The sequence below is a fragment of the Rhinoraja longicauda genome, chromosome 9 (assembly GCF_053455715.1).
Source record: "Rhinoraja longicauda isolate Sanriku21f chromosome 9, sRhiLon1.1, whole genome shotgun sequence".
Classification (NCBI taxonomy): Eukaryota; Metazoa; Chordata; class Chondrichthyes; order Rajiformes; family Arhynchobatidae; genus Rhinoraja; species Rhinoraja longicauda.
In genome coordinates, this window is record NC_135961.1 from 23,734,675 (window position 1) to 23,754,552 (window position 19,878).

General features: G+C 43.2%; 1 protein-coding gene and 1 long non-coding RNA gene across 2 annotated transcripts in view; both read left to right on the forward strand.

Moving 5' to 3' along the window:
* Positions 1-276: 276 nt before the first annotated feature.
* On the forward strand, positions 277-4,378 carry LOC144596929 (uncharacterized). The gene is made up of 3 exons (XR_013547664.1): positions 277-529; positions 610-672; positions 4,110-4,378. It is a non-coding gene; the product is annotated as an uncharacterized LOC144596929 (long non-coding RNA).
* Positions 4,379-6,115: 1,737 nt separating this feature from the next.
* Positions 6,116-19,878, forward strand: part of pkdcca (protein kinase domain containing, cytoplasmic a) — a 60,715-nt gene continuing 46,952 nt past the window's right edge. Inside the window, exon 1 of the mRNA XM_078405818.1 lies at positions 6,116-6,998. Within this exon, the coding sequence (XP_078261944.1) occupies positions 6,129-6,998 (870 nt within the window). The 5' untranslated portion in view covers positions 6,116-6,128. The remainder of the gene's footprint in view (positions 6,999-19,878) is intronic.

Genomic DNA, 19,878 nt, shown 5'->3' on the forward strand with positions numbered 1-19,878 from the left:
ATTATTAGTAAATAGTACAAGACGATAGGATGTGATCTGGATTGTATTTAGTGAGCACGGTATTGTAACGCGTGGTGCTGAATTGTGAAATGGTTGCTCCCAATCTGATTCCTGTTTAATTTAGTGTAGTTTAGTTTAGAGACACAGCGCGGATACAGGGCCTTTGACCCACCAAGTCCGCGCCGACCAGCGATCATCCCGTCCACTAATACCATCTTACACACGAGGGACAATTTGCAATTTTTACCGGCTAATTATCCTACAAACCAGTACCTCTTTGGAGTGTGGGAGGAAACCGGAGCTGGTCACAGGGAGAGCGTATAAACTCTGTACAGACAGCGCCCGTAGTCAGGGTCGAACTCGGGTCTCTGGCGCCGTAAGGCAGTAGCTCTACTGTCATTTTGTTAATTGTTGGCCCGCATCTTTGGAAACCTCTGGGAAATCGCCTGTGATATTAATCCAATTTCAGACATCAAATGTTTCAAATTCAACTGATTGCAGTTGTGCCTATGATTCGGATTGGAAAAACGTACGTGGACGCCGTAGTATTTTAGTAAAAATAATATACTCAGACTCTGGTTTGTTTGACTCTGTTTCTTTCTCCCACAGCAAGAAATCCGCTCCGCTTCACTTTTGAGTTCTATAAGTGTACGTTCCCGTATATTTCCTGCGGTGAGTCATAAATGCCTGGTAAGGATCTACTCGGCGAAAATGTCAACCAACACCACGTTAAAGCATTGATATATAACACTAATTAACACCAACGTAATCCGTTTATTTGGTTTCCATTTGATGACATTGATGAGTTAAGATTCTGTAACCGTTTCTCTGCAAGCCGACTCTCTCTCTGTACGTGGCCACCGAGGGGAAATGGTTAAAGTACGAAAATTACCCATCTGAAAGCACTGACGGTATCGAGTCCATTGGATGATCATTTTTTAATCGAATATGTCTAACCAGATTGTCCTTACAAATAATACACCGCAATGAACAGAAGTCAGAATGAAAAACAGTAAAATACTGGAGGACTGCCTATTGTATCACACACCATGTGGTGATATGTTGCTGTTAATATGCTGCTACTTTTATGAATTTGATGCACATCAATGTTTTGATCTAATAATATATATCAAACAGTAGCAGCAAATTAGATATTAAATTTTGTGCACAAGTTCACATATTTTCTAACGCCTTTGTTATCACGGGAAATATACGGGAGCATCTTCAGTATTATCCCCAGCAACGTACAAGAAGCAACTCGAAAGGATCAATATGTTGAACGGTCATTATTGCTAAATGCTTCTTGAGTCTGTTAATTAAGGTCCGCACTGAAGTCCGGAATTCAGAATTTTATTCCATCGGACAGAAGCCAGTGTCTGCGAAACAACATTTTTTTAACGGAATCGCTAGAAATATGACATTGGTAAAACACGCGCACATTGATCGACGACATTTAAGGATACTATATAAACAAGGTGAACTCTCTAACTGTTGACTCTGTTGACACTGTCTGCCTTCGCTCACTGAATGATTGTTATAGCCCTCCAGTTGAATGGTCTCCGTTGTGAACGTGTGCCGAGCTCAGTAAATGTCCCTGGAAATAGCTTCCAGAATGACAATTCTCTTGCTTTGCAAACTAACAAGATAAAACCTGAATATGCTGATTCGAGACTTCAAGGCACATTAGGTTTGATTGATTACAAAGTAAAGACGCGGCCGTTCATTTAACACCATGATGTCACCTCACCCAATAAGAGTTAAAAAAAACTAATATTACTTAAAATTCGATTATTCCTTCTTCAACTAATTCCGGTTGGGTAGACAAAGCCCCTTTCGTTTTAAAGGAATTTACAACTTTTTAAAGTGACTAACTCAACACATTTCCTAAACACAAAATGCTGGAGTAACTTTTAGCGTGAAGAATTCCGACACGAAACGTCACTTATAGTTTATCCCCAGAGATGCTGCCTGTCCCACTGAGTTGCTCCAGTATTTTTTTTATCTAACTTCGGTAAAAAACAGCATTTACAGTTCCTTCCTACATATTTCCTAAACAACTTTTGGACAAACAGATCGCTGAATATTTCTGATTCGTTAATCTTTCATGTTTGAAAATGAGTTAATGATCTACCTGATGGTTAAATCCTTAAACGTTAGATTCACCTATAACAAATTTGTCTTAACGTTTTTACGTGATGCGGTTTAACATCATTTTATGTGTGGGGAAAAAAAACCTTAAATCATGTTGCCCTGAGGAGCTCTCGATGACAGTTTAAAAAAAAATCCAGTTGATATAGTCGTTTATACCACGGACAAATTGGTGCAGTGGATATTTTTATTGAGATGTTCTCTAAAACGAGTTGGATTTATTGCTAGGAGCTCATTTGGTCACTCAGTACCGGAATGCTGGCCTCTCGGGTTTCTGCAACGTGAGACAGTAGATGGCGTATTTCTTAATTGCGAGAACATTTCTCGACTTTTAGGTTCCGAAAGCACGTATTGCTTGTGCTGACAGCGCACCCCGCCCCGTCCCACGAAACCTAGACCACGGTGAAGATACATCTCCATCAAGCTAAGCCTAACTTGATCAAATGTAGTGGCGTTCTTTTTATGTATGTAAATGAAGTCGGGTTCCTCATAAAGGTGTATATTAAAAAGTAAAGAGCACATTAAACGTATAAACAGGGCGGGGTTCTAACCATCCCACTGAATAAGCCACTGCAGTAAATAAAGTGCCCTCCATAATGTTTGGGACAAAGACCCATCATTTATTTATTTGCCTCTGTACTCCACAATTTGAGATTTGTAATAGAAAAAATCACATGTGGTTAAAGTGCACATTGTCAGATTTTAATAAAGGCAATTTTTATACATTTTGGTTTCACCATGTAGAAATTACAGCTGTGTTTATACATAGTCCCCCCATTTCAGGGCACCATAATGTTTGGGACACAGCAATGTCATGTAAATGAAAGTAGTCAAGTTTAGTATTTTGTTGCATATCCTTTGCATGCAATGACTGCTTGAAGTCTGTGATTCATGGACATCACCAGTTGCTGGGTGTCTTCTCTGATGATGCTCTGCCAGGCCTGTATTGCTGCCACCTTTAGCTTATACCTGTTTTGGGGGCTAGTCCCCTTCAGTTTTCTCTGTTTGTCCGTGGGAGGGGCATGGGGGAAGCGAGAGGAAGTTTTTTTTGCCTCCATCACAGTGAGGGGGTGTTTGGAGTCGCTGTGATGGATGTTTGTGTTGGGATTGTGTGTCTTGTGTTTTTTGGTTTTTTGTACTGCTGGCAAATTAATTTCGATTGGTAAAACGAATGACAATAAAAGCTATTCTGAATTCTGAAGGCATGCCCAATTGGGTTCAGATCGGGTTTGTTGCTTTACCAGTATGTTTGGGATCATTGTCTTGCTGTAGAATGAAATGCCGGCCAATGAGTTTTGAGGATTTGTTTGAACTTGAGCAGATAGGATGTGTTTATACATTTCAGAATTCATTATGCTACTACCATCAGCAGTTGTATCATCAATGAAGATAAGTGAGCCAATTCCTTCAGCAGCCATACATGCCCAGGCCATAACACCCCCACCACCGTGTTTCGCAGATGAGGTGGTATGCTTTGGATCTTGGGCAGTTCCTTCTCTCCTCTATAATTTGCTCTTGCCATCACTCTGATATAAGTTCATCTTTGTCTCATCTGTCCACAAGACCTTTTTCCAGAACTGTGGTCACTCGTTTAAGTACTTCTTGGCAAACTGTAACCTGGCCATCCTATTTTTTTGCGGCTAACCAGTGGTTTGCAATCTTGCAGTGTAGCCTCTGTATTTCTGTTCATGAAGTCTTCTGAGGACAGTGGTCATTGACAAATCCACACTTAACTCCTGAAGAGTGTTTCTGGTCTGTCAGACAGGTGTTTGGGGATTTTTCTTTATTATAGAGAGAATTCTTCTGTCATCAGCTGTGGAGGTCTTCCTTGGCCTGCCAGTCCCTTTGCGATTTGTAAGCTCACCAGTGCTCTCTTTCTTCTGAATGATGTTCCAAACAGTTAATTTTGGTAAGCCTAAGGTTTGGTTGATGTCTCTAACAGTTTTATTCTTGTTTCGCAGTCTCACAATGGCTTCTTTGACTTTCATTGGCACAACTTTGGTCCTCATGTTGATAAACAACAATAAAAGTTTCCAAAGGTGATGGAAAGACTGGAGGAGACTAGGTGCTGAGAGCTCCCTTATACCTGCATGAAGGAGGCATTTAAACACACCAGAGCAATTACAAACACCTATGAAGCCATGTGTCCCAAACATTATGGTGCCCTGAAATGGAGGGACTATGTAAAAAAACCCAGCTGTAATTTCTACATGGTGAAACCAAAATGTATAAAAATGGCCTTTATTAAAATATGACAATGTGCACTTTAACCACATGTGATTTTTTCTATTACAAATCTCAAATTGTGGAGTACAGAGGCAAATAAATAAAAGATGGGTCTTTGTCCCAAACATTATGGAGGGCAGTGTATATTGCGCAACGCTTTAGGGGTTTATAAATAAGTCGCCAATTGTACGGTTTCTGAGAGACAAGACTCGCAGCGCAATTAACATCAACAGACACTTACATCAAACACAGACAGTACCAGCAACTCTCGGTTATCAACCAGGTTCTGTCAAAAGAAGGGGGGGGGGGGGGGGGGGGGGGAGAGAACAGCAACAACTAGTTTGTGTGTGTTTCTGTAGTTTCAGCCTCAAAAGGACTGGGTGGTAACGGGGGTTGGGTGGGGAGATGAGTAACTAATTCAAACAATTTACACTTTGTACTTTAACCTCTGCAATATTCATTGTTTAAACAACGTTCGTGAGATCAATGTAACAGGCAAGGGGCATAAGTAAAGTGCATGTTTACAATCATTCTGTCTGATATTTTGAGAACGCAAAATTTGTTTCTTGAAGAATTAGTAATGATCTACAAATAATTAACATTATGCGTATAAATACCAAAAATAGTACAGTTTAATTGTCTGTGCAATTTTAATGTAGTTATAATTTATATTATATTCTTAGCAGCCTTAATAAATATGAAAGGAAATGATCACAGACGATCTCAAATTAAAAATATTCCTGTGCTGTGTGCAGTCGACCAAAAGCCACTTTCGTCCCACTCTCGGTGTTTTATGATAAAGCATGAATAAACCTGATAACAGTCAACGCTTTCTTATGAGAATATGATCAGGCTGAATTTCACAGGTTACAGGTCAAACTACTGTTTAATCATATTAATAAAAACACTCCATCACCGTAAGGCACGTTTCAAATGTTGACCTGTTGGTGATTGGATAAGGCTTGTAAGAAATTGGCCGAATTGACCCATTGACTTTAAGTACATATTTCAGCAAGTTTACTGCAATATTTGTTGACAACTTTAATGAATAAGCTGCGTAAAAAGCTGCCCTAAAGATGCTCGGGTTACGCGCCCTTCATTTATTACCACACTAATCAAAACATTTTTTTTGCCTCTTTCCTGCTCCTCCAGAATTTGAGGCATAATTGCATCTGTTAATTAGTCGCTAAAAGCAAGGTAATGCGCGCTTGATGGATAAGCGTGTCATTGCCAATCACGCCACTCATTCATATCTACAGCAGTGGCGCGCTGCGGTCTCTGAGCCGCCACTGGTCATGTGCACAGGATTTGGGGCGGGGCGAGAATGAACCCCCGTCCGGGCAACGTTCTCAATGATTGACATCCGGTCTGGTCAATAGATTTGCCGAGCACCACCCATCGCCGCTCCGATTGGTTAAAAGCCGCACATAGGACCCGCCCCCTCTCGGGCTCGGCGCCTCCCGGTTGCCGCGGTGCTCGCTGGGATATGTAGTCCGACATCACTTGAGGCACCGCCAGCTACGGGCAGCGGGGACTACAACCCCCATACTACTCTGCCGCGCCCGTCACTCGGCTGCCGCGCAGCCCGCCGGGATGTGTAGTCCTATCTGCTTGAGGCGCCGCCAGCTACGGGGAGGGGAGACGACAACCCCCATGCTACTCTGCGGCACCCGCCGCTCGGCTGCTGCACAGGCTGTCAGTCACCCCACGTCACGGTGCTTTGCTTATCAAGGTCTGGGAGGAGGGCGCAGTCAATGTGTAGAATACATAAGGAGGGGGGAAATAGCCAGCGTTATCTTCCCTGCAGGGTAGAGATTTTTACTGTACCATATGAAAACTTCAGTTGCAAACAGCCACCCTCTCTCCTGTTCCACTGCACCCCTCGCAGATCGCAGGTTAACAACGAAATGAAACGCAGAAAGATTGCCATCGCAGCTGGGTTTTGCTTCTCATTCTTCCTGGGCACTTTACTGAATTTGTTATTTATCCCCGGTTTTGATCATCACCATCAGCAGCAGCGACAACAGCGTTTGGAGCACACCGCCCAAGACCAGCACAGCGTCGAGCCGCCTGTGTTTTATAACCGGCTGACTGACCAAGACCTGTTGAAGCAAATTAAAGAGAGGTACGAGGAGGTTGTCCGCTATCGGCAACAGTCAGCCCCTGCAGCGGCTGCAGGGAGACTGGCCAGACCGCTGGAAAGGCGCTTGATGGACCTCAGGCAGAATAGCTCCCCGGATCAGCCTCAACCCCAGCAGCAGCATCCGCAGAGACGCCAGGGTTTACACGGGAGCCAACCATTAACTGCTCAAGGAGAAAACACCTTCACTTCCAGTAGCCCGCAGACTGACTTTCAATTCCATTCGCTTTCTTTAAGCTGTCCAGATATTAATAACGCGAGCAGTGTCCATTACTTGGGCTCTGGATACACAAAAGCAGTATACAAAGCGGTTCTTAATCAGACCCTGGCGGTTGCCTTAAAATCGGTGGACTTCGCAGGCCACGACATGGAGAAATGCGTTAAACAATTTGGAACATTGAAAGATTGCTACCGATTGGCGTCGTACAAACTTGTCAAAGAGATGACACTTTTGCAACGGCTACAGCATTCAAATATTCTTAAGGTAGGGACCTGCCAAGCTCATCGGCAACTTATTTAAACTGTTGCCAAACGGGAAGGGAGAAGTATTCGGTTTGGTTTGTTGTGCTCTTTAATTATTAGTGCAGGGACTCCTGTTCAAAACCCACCCTTCTGATTGATCTACGTGTCAAATAGACGAATGGAAAATAGTCCTATACCGGGTGTTTAATGAATACTTTGCTAAAATCTGTTCCTTAATCAGTCACGGCTTCCCCCAAGTGCTCTGGGTAAAAAGCCATGAACTGAAGGAATGATGCATAAAAAAACGTTTTCAATTTATGGAAGATATAAATTTTCATTAAGTTTCACAATAAATTAATTGGCCGAGAAGTTGCGCCACTAAATATATAAAACAATTAAATGATTCAGCAACACGTCTGGCCAATTATTCAGCAACATTTCGGCTCATAATTAACAGCAGAGTTGGATCATGATATTAACGCGCAACAGTCAAAATCCTCACTGACTACTCACTGTAAAAAAGTCAGGTAAACAGAAAGCTGCGCTGTGGTTTCTAAGATGTTTTTTTTCCAGACGAATCAGCATTGTGATTAAAGGGGTATCACCCTTTCTCCTCCACTTGTTTGTTGTTTTGTGCAGTTATGTTTTATTGCAATAACTTAGTCCCACATTATCTGTGGGGAGTGGCTCCCTTCGGATTTTCTAGTCGCTGAAAGGAGTAGATTTCTGGGATACTGGAGCAGATAAATTGGAGAGGTGCCCAGTTCAGCTCCAGACCCCAGCTGCCTGCTTTACTTTTGATTTAACGACTCTCGACTAGGTAGTTGGAAGATGCGATCACACCTTATCGAAGGGCTGAAAAGTGACTTTCTGAAGGGTTTTGAAACAACTGTCACTCAGAGTGCCATGGTAGATTTCATCGCCACGGCGTGGAGCACCGACTTTTTCCACGAATATTGTTACCGTTTTAAATGGAAATCAGTAAATCTCAGCCTTGATTGGAACACCGGCAAGCAACACCTCAGTTGAGGCTAAAAGGCTGTGTTTCCCCAGTGTTTAAAAGAGAAAGTCCTTGTTACTGTGCAGCAACAGTCTGGTACAATATATATGGAATATGTTACAAAGCCAATCACTCAACTTATCACCTTGTGGCTCTTGGCATTTTAAAAGATTTAGATGTAGCTGTACGTGTTTTATTTTTGCATGTTTAGTGAATCCACCACGGTTCAACCTTTGCCTTGTAGAAACAAGACTTGTCATTTTGGTTGTCAGGTCGCCTGATAATGTGCTAATTCCCCCCGGTCAACCGTAATGAGCCCGTTACCAACCCGGGGGGGGATCCTTCCTGCTGTGACTACCTCGGGCTTTGTTCACGATTAATGATTTGATTTTAATTTAGAAAAAGAACTGTTGAGGAATCGGCCCTTCAATTAGTCGATTGTGCGGAGCTGCGTTGGACAGCCAGAAACGTGTTTGTTCGGTAGGATTTTCTTTCAGAATCCATTTGAATAGATCCCTTTCTCCAGAGCTTTTGTGCTTAAATCAACCCCAGAAAAACGAGAACAGATTAACTGTATAATAACATGACAAAAGGAAAAGAAAAACACCAAAGTACTTTTGGAGAATTCTGTCGCTTGTGCAGTCAGAAATGTCACAGTTCGTGGAAAAGTGAATGAATTTGTGTTGCTTTCCGCTCGTCAATTTTCTTTGGCTGTCTCCTTTCGTGGGTTTTAGATTTAATAATTTTAAATAAGGATTCCAGGGCAGATGGCAGGTTTATGCATAATCTGCAAGGTAATTTGCAAGGTAAAGGCACACTGAGTGTTACAAAGATCAGATCAAACCGATCTCTCCCTTGTGACTTGTCCAATCTGAGTTGCCTTTTGCCGATTGTGCATCGAAATAGTTCAGAGGGCGAAAAGTTTAATCCATGAGATAGAGCAGTGCACTTTTAAGCAAACTGCAGCTGTTATTATACTGAGACTTAGGTTAATAATTTCCACTATGAAAAGGACACTATATTTTCGGAGAGAGACACCATATTCTAAGCTGCCAAAGAAACAGAACTCGGCAAAATATTTTTAAAATTTCTGTTTTCATTACTCGGTGGTCCCGACAACGATGAAAAGTCATCGACCTGAAACATCAACTAATTTTCACTCTCAGCAGATTCTCTACATGTGCTGTTTGACCTGTAGAGCATCTCCAGTCTTTTTTTGTTGTTTTAGTTCAAATATTGCACTTTTGTATAATATTTAAAGGCATTGTATATAACGGTCAAATGTTGGGCTCCGTAATATATTATCATCCAATCGCTCAGCTGTGCAAACCTTTCTCGGCCCATTTGGATGAAATAGAAGATTCTGTCCTTTTTAGGAGTAAATTTATTTTAGTCTGTTTAAGGGACATGAACATTTTGTAATATATATGTTAATTTGTATATTCCTTTGCGCGTAATCCCCTGTTTGGGCTAATATTTGTTCTTGAACGGCTCAATGTCAACATTTATTAGGTGTAGTGTATCAGATTAGGTCGAGGAACGTTTGCGTGTCTTACCGGCCAATACTGAGCGCCAAAAGGTCCAAGAATAATGAGGAGGGTATTTTGGAACAGCGGTAAATGAAGGACCCTATAACATTAATTACGTGATGAGAGAATGTAATTTGCGTGATTTAAAATAAACTGCAAAAAAAAATATGTGCTCTATAACTAATGTTCACATGTACTGATAGCGTGAGACCATTTAAGTTTGTATGTCAGACACGTCTTTCAGTGTTTTGTACAAGGAATACATAAACCTCCGGCTTTATTGTTGGTAATTGGGAATATCATACGGAGGTGATGATGGTTGGCGGGGGTGGATGGGCCGAAGAGCTTGATAGTGTTGTCACTCGACATTCGACGGATAATCCGGGCCGTTTAAATTGTTCGATGCCGAGTTCGTGATAGGTTCTAACAAGGTACAACGTGGTTGAATGATAAAATCCACCTCTAACAGGCTCGAACAGGCCTGTAAAAGTGTATTGCCTATCTCGGGACAGATAACCAGTAACACAACCTGAAGAAGGATTTCGACCCGAAACGTCACCCATTCCTTCTCTCCAGAGATACTGCCTGTCCCGCTGAGTTACTCCAGCATTTTGTGTCTACCTTCAATTTAAACCAGCATCTGCAGTTTTCTTTCCTACACATCTTGCCGCTCCACTGCGCATTCTCCTCAAGGTATGTCTGCTTTGAAGAAGTTCTCCTCTCTTCGACGTGAGTTTAGCAACATGCTCTCTCACTGCTCCCCCTCTGTGATTCCTCCTGCCCTTCAGCCTGAAGAAGGGTCTCGACCCGAAACGTCACCCACTCCTGCTCTCGAGAGATGCTGCCTGACCCGCTGAGTTACTCCAGCATCGTGTGTCTCCCTTCAACCTAAACTATGAATTCTTTGCTTGGAGAAATTGTTCACATGTCACTTATTAAACTAAATTAAGTTCTTTGAGACGAGTTTTGCATATGCAGATACGGTTGTCTTGCTGCGAAATCCCATTTTCTCGTCTCTCCGGGAGCAGGTGTCTCGGGGCAGGGGGCAACGATGTATCTTTCAGCAAACGTGGTTTAATTAGTAAGGATTGGGTCGGAGGGTCGCCAGGGCAAAATCGATGCGGATCACTGATTTATGACCAGACATTTAGTCAGTACAAATTGCACTCGCGTTGTCACTAAAGCGGGAAAGTCCTCTCTCCTCCATTTGCTCTCCCACCCCCTCCACCGCACTCCGAACTTTCCATTTCTCTGCCAATATTTTTACAACTCCGTCAACCATTTACAAAGACCGAAGACGTGCAGAAGTCTCACGGCTAAAACAATGCTTATACATATAACCAAAACATGTACACTATCACTAAATAACCCTGAACCGCCATTTATTGAAGGATATTTGCAGGAATGTCGGAGATTTTCTCCGCGCACGTTGCAAGCTAGGGGGGCATTGAATTGTAAAAATGCATTTGGAAAACACAACATAATCAGCGCCTCGGTCGATCACCGGTGGGTCGCAGTAGTAGAGACTCCCTTCTTCCTGAAATCAATGGGTTTTCGCCTTGGTGGCATTCTTTCTAATTAAAGGCGCTGCTAATCCGCTCTTGATATACGAAGCTTATTGGTGCTTTTTAAAAAATTCTATCACCCACTGGGAAAACAGTATTTGCATCTGAGAGCCTTGAGTTAACAAAGTACAGCCAAGCCTCGAGTTAACAAGATACAACTGACGAGCTGCCTAATTCATGGACATATATTGTGTGAAAGGTGCACATTACTTACACAATCTACACTGTCGTGTGTTGCTGAAATTTGTATATATTAACTGGATGATTTAAAGAGAGCTTTCTGAAAAATTACGTGCCGCCAGATTGGAAGTGTAACCGGCTCACGTGCCCAGTGTAGCCTTTCATTCGTTCATACACCTATTCCTTTTCTCCAGAGATGCTGCCTGACACTTTAGGTCTGGCCTTTTTCATTTACTGGACGTGGCAGCATTGTGCATTTGAATGAATGTAGAAATAAGGAACTGCAGATGTTGTTTTGCAACAAAAAAAAAGACACAAAGTGTTGGAGTAACTCAGCTGGGTCAGACAGCATGAACAGGGAGAGGTGACGTTTTGGCTCAATGTTGTTTTGAAGAGAACTGTGCCCTTCCATTCTCGAGATTCCTTTACGGAGTGTAGGATGACATTACAGTAAGCACATTATTAGATGCCAACTGAAGCTGTCAGGTTCGCTGTGGCGGGAGAAGGGGACTAGCCCCGATCCGTTATCTCCGATGATAGATGCCCTTTAGCCGGGTTTGCTTCCCGCTTGGTATATTACCATTGATCGATTGCCTGTCATTTTCCACCCCGCAAGATGCCGCATTTCACCAGCAGCTGAGGGCGTCGTTTGTCCCCCCGACTCTCGGAGAGGGAGGATGGGAGCACGGTCAAGGTGTGCTCACCTGTCCACCCTGTGTGAGCGGCGAGCCTCGGGGTGTCCCGGCCCCACAGCGGGAGCCGGCGGAAGACTCAAGCGTGCCCGGTGTCACCGCTCAGCCCGCCCATCCACGCAGCGACCCTCCTACTGTCAACTCTTCCTTTGCACAGATATGCTTCATTTCACCGCGACACAAACGCGGTCCCCTCAACCCCACCTGAGAGCGTTGGCTGTCGCTGAGCCCATTGCCACCCCTCGATATGTCAACCCCGCCCCACGGCGGCAGGACTCGCCCATCAATCACCCTCATGCGATGGGGAGGAGGGGGGAAATGCACAGATATCCCCCAACTGAATGCAAGCGCTGTGCAATGCATCGGGTCCGTCCCGCTGCATTCATCGGTATCCGTTAACCCCTGATCGTCCAGCAACTCTCGCGAATGAAAACGCGAGCTGTAGTTTCAGGCGCCCTAAATTAACATCTCCCGTATATTCTCGGCGTATATTTTTTATAAAAACAGGAGAGTGATTCGTGCAATGTTGCTGACGTGCGGAATGTAATCATCCAAGGTATAAATATTAATAAAAGAGGCCACAAAGTGCTGGAGTAACCCAGCAGGCCAGGCAGCATCTCTGGAGAGCATGGATGGTGACATTTTGGCGTTGTGGCACTTCTTCAGAATAGTAATTCCCATCAAATACCCGAAGAGACATTTCAATCAAATCCGCTTGGTTGAATAATGTAGGAACGAGAGATTAAAATTATAATCTGATGATGAGAGTGGCACCATGGTGTTATAAATTGAACTGTTTTCATTTATTGTGAGATAACCAAAGAAGAATGGAAATGAAAGTTTTACTACCTGATTAAGACACAATGTGTGAGGTATGTGAAAGCTAAATTTGCAGCATGTATACTCACCTTTGCACTGTTGTATACTCGCCTTTGCACAGTCTGAAGAAGGGTCTCGACCCGAAACGTCGCCCATTCCTTCTCTCCTGAGATGCTGCCTGACCTGTTGAGTTACTCCAGCATTTTGTGAATAAATACCTTCGATTTGTACCAGCATCTGCAGTTATTTTCTTACACTTTGCACTGTTGGTTATCAGGTACACTTAAATCCCGAGGTGTTGGATTCTCTCAAGCAATGATCACTTTGACTTCCCACAAGTGTCATTTATATGAGTGTTGTTTCGAATATGGGAGTTCTGCATCCTTAAACTAGGTCACAATATTTACACTGCTGCATCCAGCTGTTCTTTCTCAGTGCACATTCTAAACAGCAGTAAAAAGGTCCACCCAGATTTAGCGGCATAATTGCAAATTGATGGCTCATGAACCTCGTCTCCGGGAACCAAACTGTATTTTTTTATGAAATTATAACCCTAACCTTGGGTTTGTTTCAATTCACTTCAAATTTCTAAAGACTTTCTCAAGGTTTGTCATGCTTTTCATAATTTCGATGCAAAAATATTCAAGTATGGAAAATGTTGCTGCGAAAATCCCAGTAAAATATTTGCATTTGCGGAATCAGTCTGAAGAAACGGTCCTGACTCCCTTGGGAGTGGCAACGGCTGCCTTTCCCTCCACATATTGTGCCTGGTCCTCTGAGATACTCCAGCATTTTGTATAATGCATAATTTTGCACCATTTGGTATTCTAAAGTAACCCCGTGAAAAGGATTAATGAAGTAATGTTTTTGCTTACTTTGGGACCTGGTAAATGAAAAAGTTTAATGAAGTAATGTTTTTGCTTACTTTAGGACCTGGTAAATGAAAAGGATTAATGCAGTAATGTTTTTGCTTACTTTAGGACCTGGTAAATAAATCATCAATGAATGCAGTATTCTGAAGCCAAAAGATCAAATCAATAATCGAGAATATAATTCAAGGGCTGATCTAGATTTTCCTCCTATTTACTCAGATGAATGATAAGGAATAGGTTATTTCCCCTGGAGCAGGAATACATTAGATAATGATAGATATGGCACCATGACAAGGGATCATGAATGGAAAGGCACATTTCTTTAAATCTAACTATGGCACAATTAGAATTATTTTTAAAAACAACATTGGAAATGAATAGGCTGATGTCTAAAATAACCTAGAATTTATGAGGGTGCTATAAAATTACCAGTACTTTGCCAGTGTTTTTTCTTGGCCTGGCCTATGTTTAAATCCTGTCTCTCTGGGTGAAAATATCACATCTTTCCTCTAATCCTTTCAGCAATTACTTTGAATCAGAGCCCTCTGTGTTTTTTTTACCTTTCACTCTTTTGACGTCCTTTGTTATTTTATACATTTCAATTAATTAAAGAGGCAATGGCAAGATGTCACTGCTGCTTCACAAAGTCCTTCAAAGTCAACCATTTGCAATGTGACAACAGTGTCATTCATAGTTCATAAGTTAAGTTGTAGGGGCAGAGTTAGACCATTTGGCCTGTCAAGTCTACTCTGCCATTCAACCATGGCTGGTCTATCTTTCCCTCTCAGCCCCATTCTACTGCCTTCTCCCCATAACCCCTGACACCTCTGAATGGAATTCACTGTTCAATAATTGTGAGACCCAGAATATCTACCAGATTTGGATTTGCTGAAGTTGTTGATTCATTCTGATGTAATGACACTCTGACAATTCATCTGTGCTTTGCTGGCCTTCAAGTGGAAGGCTAAAGTCTAACTTTCATCAGGCCACGAACATCATAGTGAGGCTTGAGCCATATACATGTGCCTCATCCACTGGCTAAACTATGGAACAGACACTGATCTGACATTTTTCTCATGCAGCATAGGTACATGGCATCCTATTGTAGCATCACGGTGACGTAACAGCAGAGTTGCTGCCTTACAGCGCCAGAAACGGGTTCGATCCTGACTAAGCACGCTCTCTGTACAGAGTTTGTATATTCTCCCTGTGACCCACGTGGGTTTTCTCTGGGTCTTCCGGTTTCCTCCCACACTCCAAAGAAGTATAGATTTGTAGATTAATTTTCTTCTGTAAATTGTAAATTGTCCCTAGTGTGTAGGATAGTGCTAGTGTATGGAGATCGCTGGTCGGGCAAACTCAGTGGACCGAAGGGCCTGTTTCCACACTATGTCTAAAGTCTAAATCTCAGTGAGTGAAGCCATTCAGCACTCTCAATGTTATTTTTTGCACAATATTGCACCAAGAAAGGTTCTCTTGAAATTTAAGAAAATGTCCATGGGAGAAACAGTCCACTGTTGTTTAACTGTTTGTGTGCAGCCTTATTGATTGCTCGCCAGAACCATTTGTAATGTGCAGATGAAGGGAAAGAATAGAGTCATACAGTGTGGAAACAGGCCCTTCGGTACAACTTACCCACACTGACCAACATGACCCATCTACACTAGTCCCACCAGCCTGTGTTTGGCCCATATGCCTCTAATGTCAATCTATATTCATTTTCACCAAAACCCCGTGGGATATTCTGTAAGATAGTTTAGCACCTCTTGTACCTGCAGTCTCTTCCACTGAGAAAGACACACATCACTGCCTGCCACACCTCCAAATCACACACACTCCTGAATTGGAAATGCTTCACCATTCATTAATCCTGGCCAGGTCCATATTGGATCTCCCTATTCCTCCTGTGATTTTGTACACCTCTATAAGATCACCCCTCATCCCCCTGCGCTCCAAGGAATAAAGTCCCCGCCTGCTCAACCTCTCCCTATAGGTCAGACCCTCGAGTTCCAGCAACATCCTTGTAGATCTTTCAGCTTGACAACATTTTTCCTGTGGTAGACACAAAGTGCTGGAGTAACTCAGCGGGCTAGGCAGCATCTCGGGACAGAAGGAATGGGTGACGTTTCGGGTCGAGACTCTTCTTCAGTCTCGACCCATTCCTTCTCTCCCGAGATGCTGCTTGACCCGCTGAGTTACTCCAGCATTTTGTGTCTACCTTCGATTTCAACCAGCATCTGCAGTTTTTTTCCTAAACAGGAAACTACTTCCTGTAGTAGGATGACCCAAGCTGAACACGATACTCTGAATGTGCCCTCGCCAGTCATAACTGCCCAAATTCTATATACAATACTCTGACTGATGAAGGCCAATATACAATCCGGTATGCCTGACCGATGGACACCCTCAACACACAATCGAGCCTTTGGAAGAGTGATGGGATAGATAGGGATGGATTTGCCGGATACTGCAGCACCACACTCATTCTCTGGGGTCATTTCTGCATGCCTCACTCCGTTATCTGGTGAGCAGAACATAGAACAGTACAGCACATGAACAGTTCCTTTGGCCCACAGTGTTGTTCCAAACACAATGCCGACCAACTCTCATCTGCCTGCAAATGATCCATATCCCTTCATTCCCTGCATATTCATATGCTGATCCAAAATGTTCTTAAAAGTCACTATCATATCTGCCCCAATCATCATTCGTGGCAATGTGCTCCAGGCACTCACCACCCTTTGTTGAATAAACATGCCTTGCACAACTTTGCCCCTCTCACCTTAAACCTACGCCCAGGAAATAACTTTTCTTTTGAAGAAGAAGGGTCACGACCTGAAACGCCACCCATTCCTTCTCTCCATAGATGCTGGCTGACCCGTTGAGTTACTCCAGCATTCTGTGTCTACCTTAAAGCTATGCCCTATAAGTATTTGATTTTTGGAAAAAGGTTCTGACTGTCTACCCTATCTAAGCCTCACATAATTTTATGTACTTCTATTAGGTCTCTCTGCAACCTCCAGCATTCTAGAGAAAACAATCCAAGTCTGTCTAACCTCTCCCTGTAGCTATGCCCCATAATCCAGGCATCATTTTCGTAAACCTCCCCTTCACCCTTTCCAAAGCTCTATATCCTTCCTCTAATGGGGCGACCAGAGCAGCATGCAACATTCGAAGTGCAGCCTAACCAACGTCCTGTAAAGCTGTATCATGACTTCCTCTTATGCCCCGAGCAACGAAGGTAAGCATACCATATGCTAAGGTAGACACAAAATGCTGGAGTAACTCAGCGGGCCAGGCAACATCTCTGGAGAGAAGGAATGGATGACGTTTTGGGTCGAGACCCTTCTTCAGACCATATGCTAAGATAGACACAAAATGCTGGTGCCTATCTTCGGTGCAAACCAGCATCTGCATTTTCATCCTAAGCATAACATATGCCCTCTTTATCATGCTATCTACTTGTGTTGCTACTTTCAGGGAGTTATGGAATTGGACTCCAAGATCTTTCTGAACATCATAGCTGGGAGCGCTGACAGATTCACTAACGGAGTCAATGAGCGCATCTTGTGGCTGATCCTCCTGAGCCTTTCAAATGAACTTCTTGTCCTCTTGCTGAATGAAAAATGTCTGTCCACAGAAATTCAGAAAAATGCCATGGTGCTGTGCATCTATCTATATAATAAAACTCTCGTTTGTTTGTTCCTGAACTACAGCCAAAACGGTACACGATAGCACGACAATTTTAGGCCCACCTTGCTCACCGTCGTCCCTTTGGTGCTAATGGAAGAAGTTTTATTGAAATCAGTTATATTTTTAAAGTTATTCACATTTTAAAGTTTAAATTGATCTCCTAGGGAGGGAGGGAGGGGGGCGAGGGGGGAGGGAGGATAAGGGCGGTTGAGGGGGATGGAGTGGTTGGGGAGGGGAAGGGGGGATGGGGAGGGGGAGGTGGGGGGAGGAGGGAGGGGGAGGGAGTGGGGAGGGGGAGGGAGGGAGGGGGAAGGGGGAGGAGGGATGGATGTGGAGGGGGGAGGGGTGGAGGAGAGGGTGTTGCACCAATGCAGGAGAGGTTTTAGCCCAACTTGGTCTAGTTTAAAATAAAAAGCAGCGCTGGATTCTGGCAGACGAACACTTCTGAATCACACTAAGATTCTCCCTCCAGTGATTCGACTTGCTATTCACCTCACACAACAAAACAGAGCCCATTTTTCTTGCATATTCATTCATGAGGGGCTGCTGGTTGCATGCCGTTAACTTGCTGATGACAGCTTAATAAGGTCCTCACTTTGTGTTTCATCCCAATGAGCTTGTCGAGCTTTGTGTGGCAGGCTAACCTTTTCTCTTAGTTTTCTGAGCATGGGGCAGCTGTGTCACTATTATTTAGAAGAATGAAGGACCTTTGAGAGACCGTGCTGTGACAGATTACACTAAGATTGTCTTACACATGAAAACTTACAAGATTCTCTGTTAGAATTAATTAATAGAGATAACAGAGGATAATTTAATCTTACGAATGTAAGCCATGTTATAGTAGGGAACTGTAGCATTTGGAAAGAGATACAAATTCAGTAGTAGTGTAAGAAGAGTTTAAATTCAGTAACTTTGATTCATTGGGCCCAATCTTGTCCAAACATAATTTATTAGCTTTTTACTAAAACAACCATGAGGAGACTTGAGGTGCCAATTGATATGGAAAAAAATGTATCCTGCAAAGTAAAACTTTCTTTATTTTAAAGAGACATAGAGTAATACGGCATGGAAACAGGATCTTTGAGCCAACCTGTCCATGCTGACCAAAGTGCCCCATCTAAGTTAGTCCCATTTGCTCGCATTAGTACATAGTACAGTACAGCGCAGGATAGTTGTGCCAAACATGATGGCTAGTTAAACTGATCTCATCAGCCTGTACATGATCCATATCCCTCAATTTCCTGCACTACCATGTGCCTACCCAAAAGCCTCTTAAACGCCACCATCATATCTGCCTCCACCACCACCACCACCACTACCCCAGTCACTGCTTTCCAGGCCCTCACCACGCTCTGTGCAAAAGCTTGCCCTGCACATCTCCATTAAACGTTCCGCCTCTCACCTTATAGTATGCCCTCTTGTGTTCACCATTTCAACTCTGGGACTGTCTACCCTATATATGCCTCTCATAATGTTTTATACTTCTACCAAGTCTCCCCTCAAACTCTGATGTTCCAGAGAAAATAATCCAAGTCTTTCCTCATAAGCCCTGTCTGAAGCCACCTTCTAGACCCACAACCCTCTAAACCTTTCCTATCCATGCACCTGTCTGAAGAAAGGTCTTGACCCGAAATGTCACCTATTCCTTTTCTCCAAAGATGCTGCCTGACTACTCCAGCTTTTCGTGTCTATCTTTGGTTTAAACCAGCATCTGCAGTTCCTTCCTACACACCTGTCCAAATCTCTCTTAAATATTATTATTGTACTTGCCTTAACCACTTTGTGTGGCAGCTCGTTTCATATATGTGCAAAGCTCTCCTTAGGTCCCTTTTAAATCTTCCACCTCTCACCTTAAACCTGATTTTTGTCATTTCTCTTTCCTGAGAAAAAGACTTTGTATGAACTTTATCTATGTCTCTTACTTTTTTATACATCCCTACAAGGTAACCCCTCGGTCTCCATGCTCTGAGGAATAAAGTCCTAAACTGATCCGACTTCTCCCGACAACTCAGGCCCTCGAGTTCTTGCAACATTCCTGTAAAACCTCTTTGCAAACTTTCTAGTTTTCTGGCATCTTTTCTCTAGCAGGGTAACCAAAGATGCATATAGTACTCCAAGAGAGGCCTCACCACCATCTTATTCTCAGGCTACATAATATCCCAACTCCTGTACTCAATGCCCTGACTGATGAAGGGCAGCATGTCTGTGCAAAGGCTGTGGAATTCTCTGCCACAGAAGGCAGTGGAGGCCAATTCACTGGATGTTTTCAAGAGAGAGTTAGATATAGCTCTTAGGGCTAACGGAATCAAGGGATATGTGGAAAAAGCAGGAACGGGATACTGATTTTGGATGATCAGCCATGATCATATTGAATGGCGGTGCAGGCTCGAAGAACTGAATGGCCCACTCCTGCACCTATTTTCTATGTTTCTAAGCATGCCAAACGCCTTTTCCTCCACCCTGTTAATTTGTGAGTAATCCAGAAATGACTACTCACAAGGTTCTGCATTTTAACCTATTTCCTAACTACCTTTTTTCCATCCACAGGACCT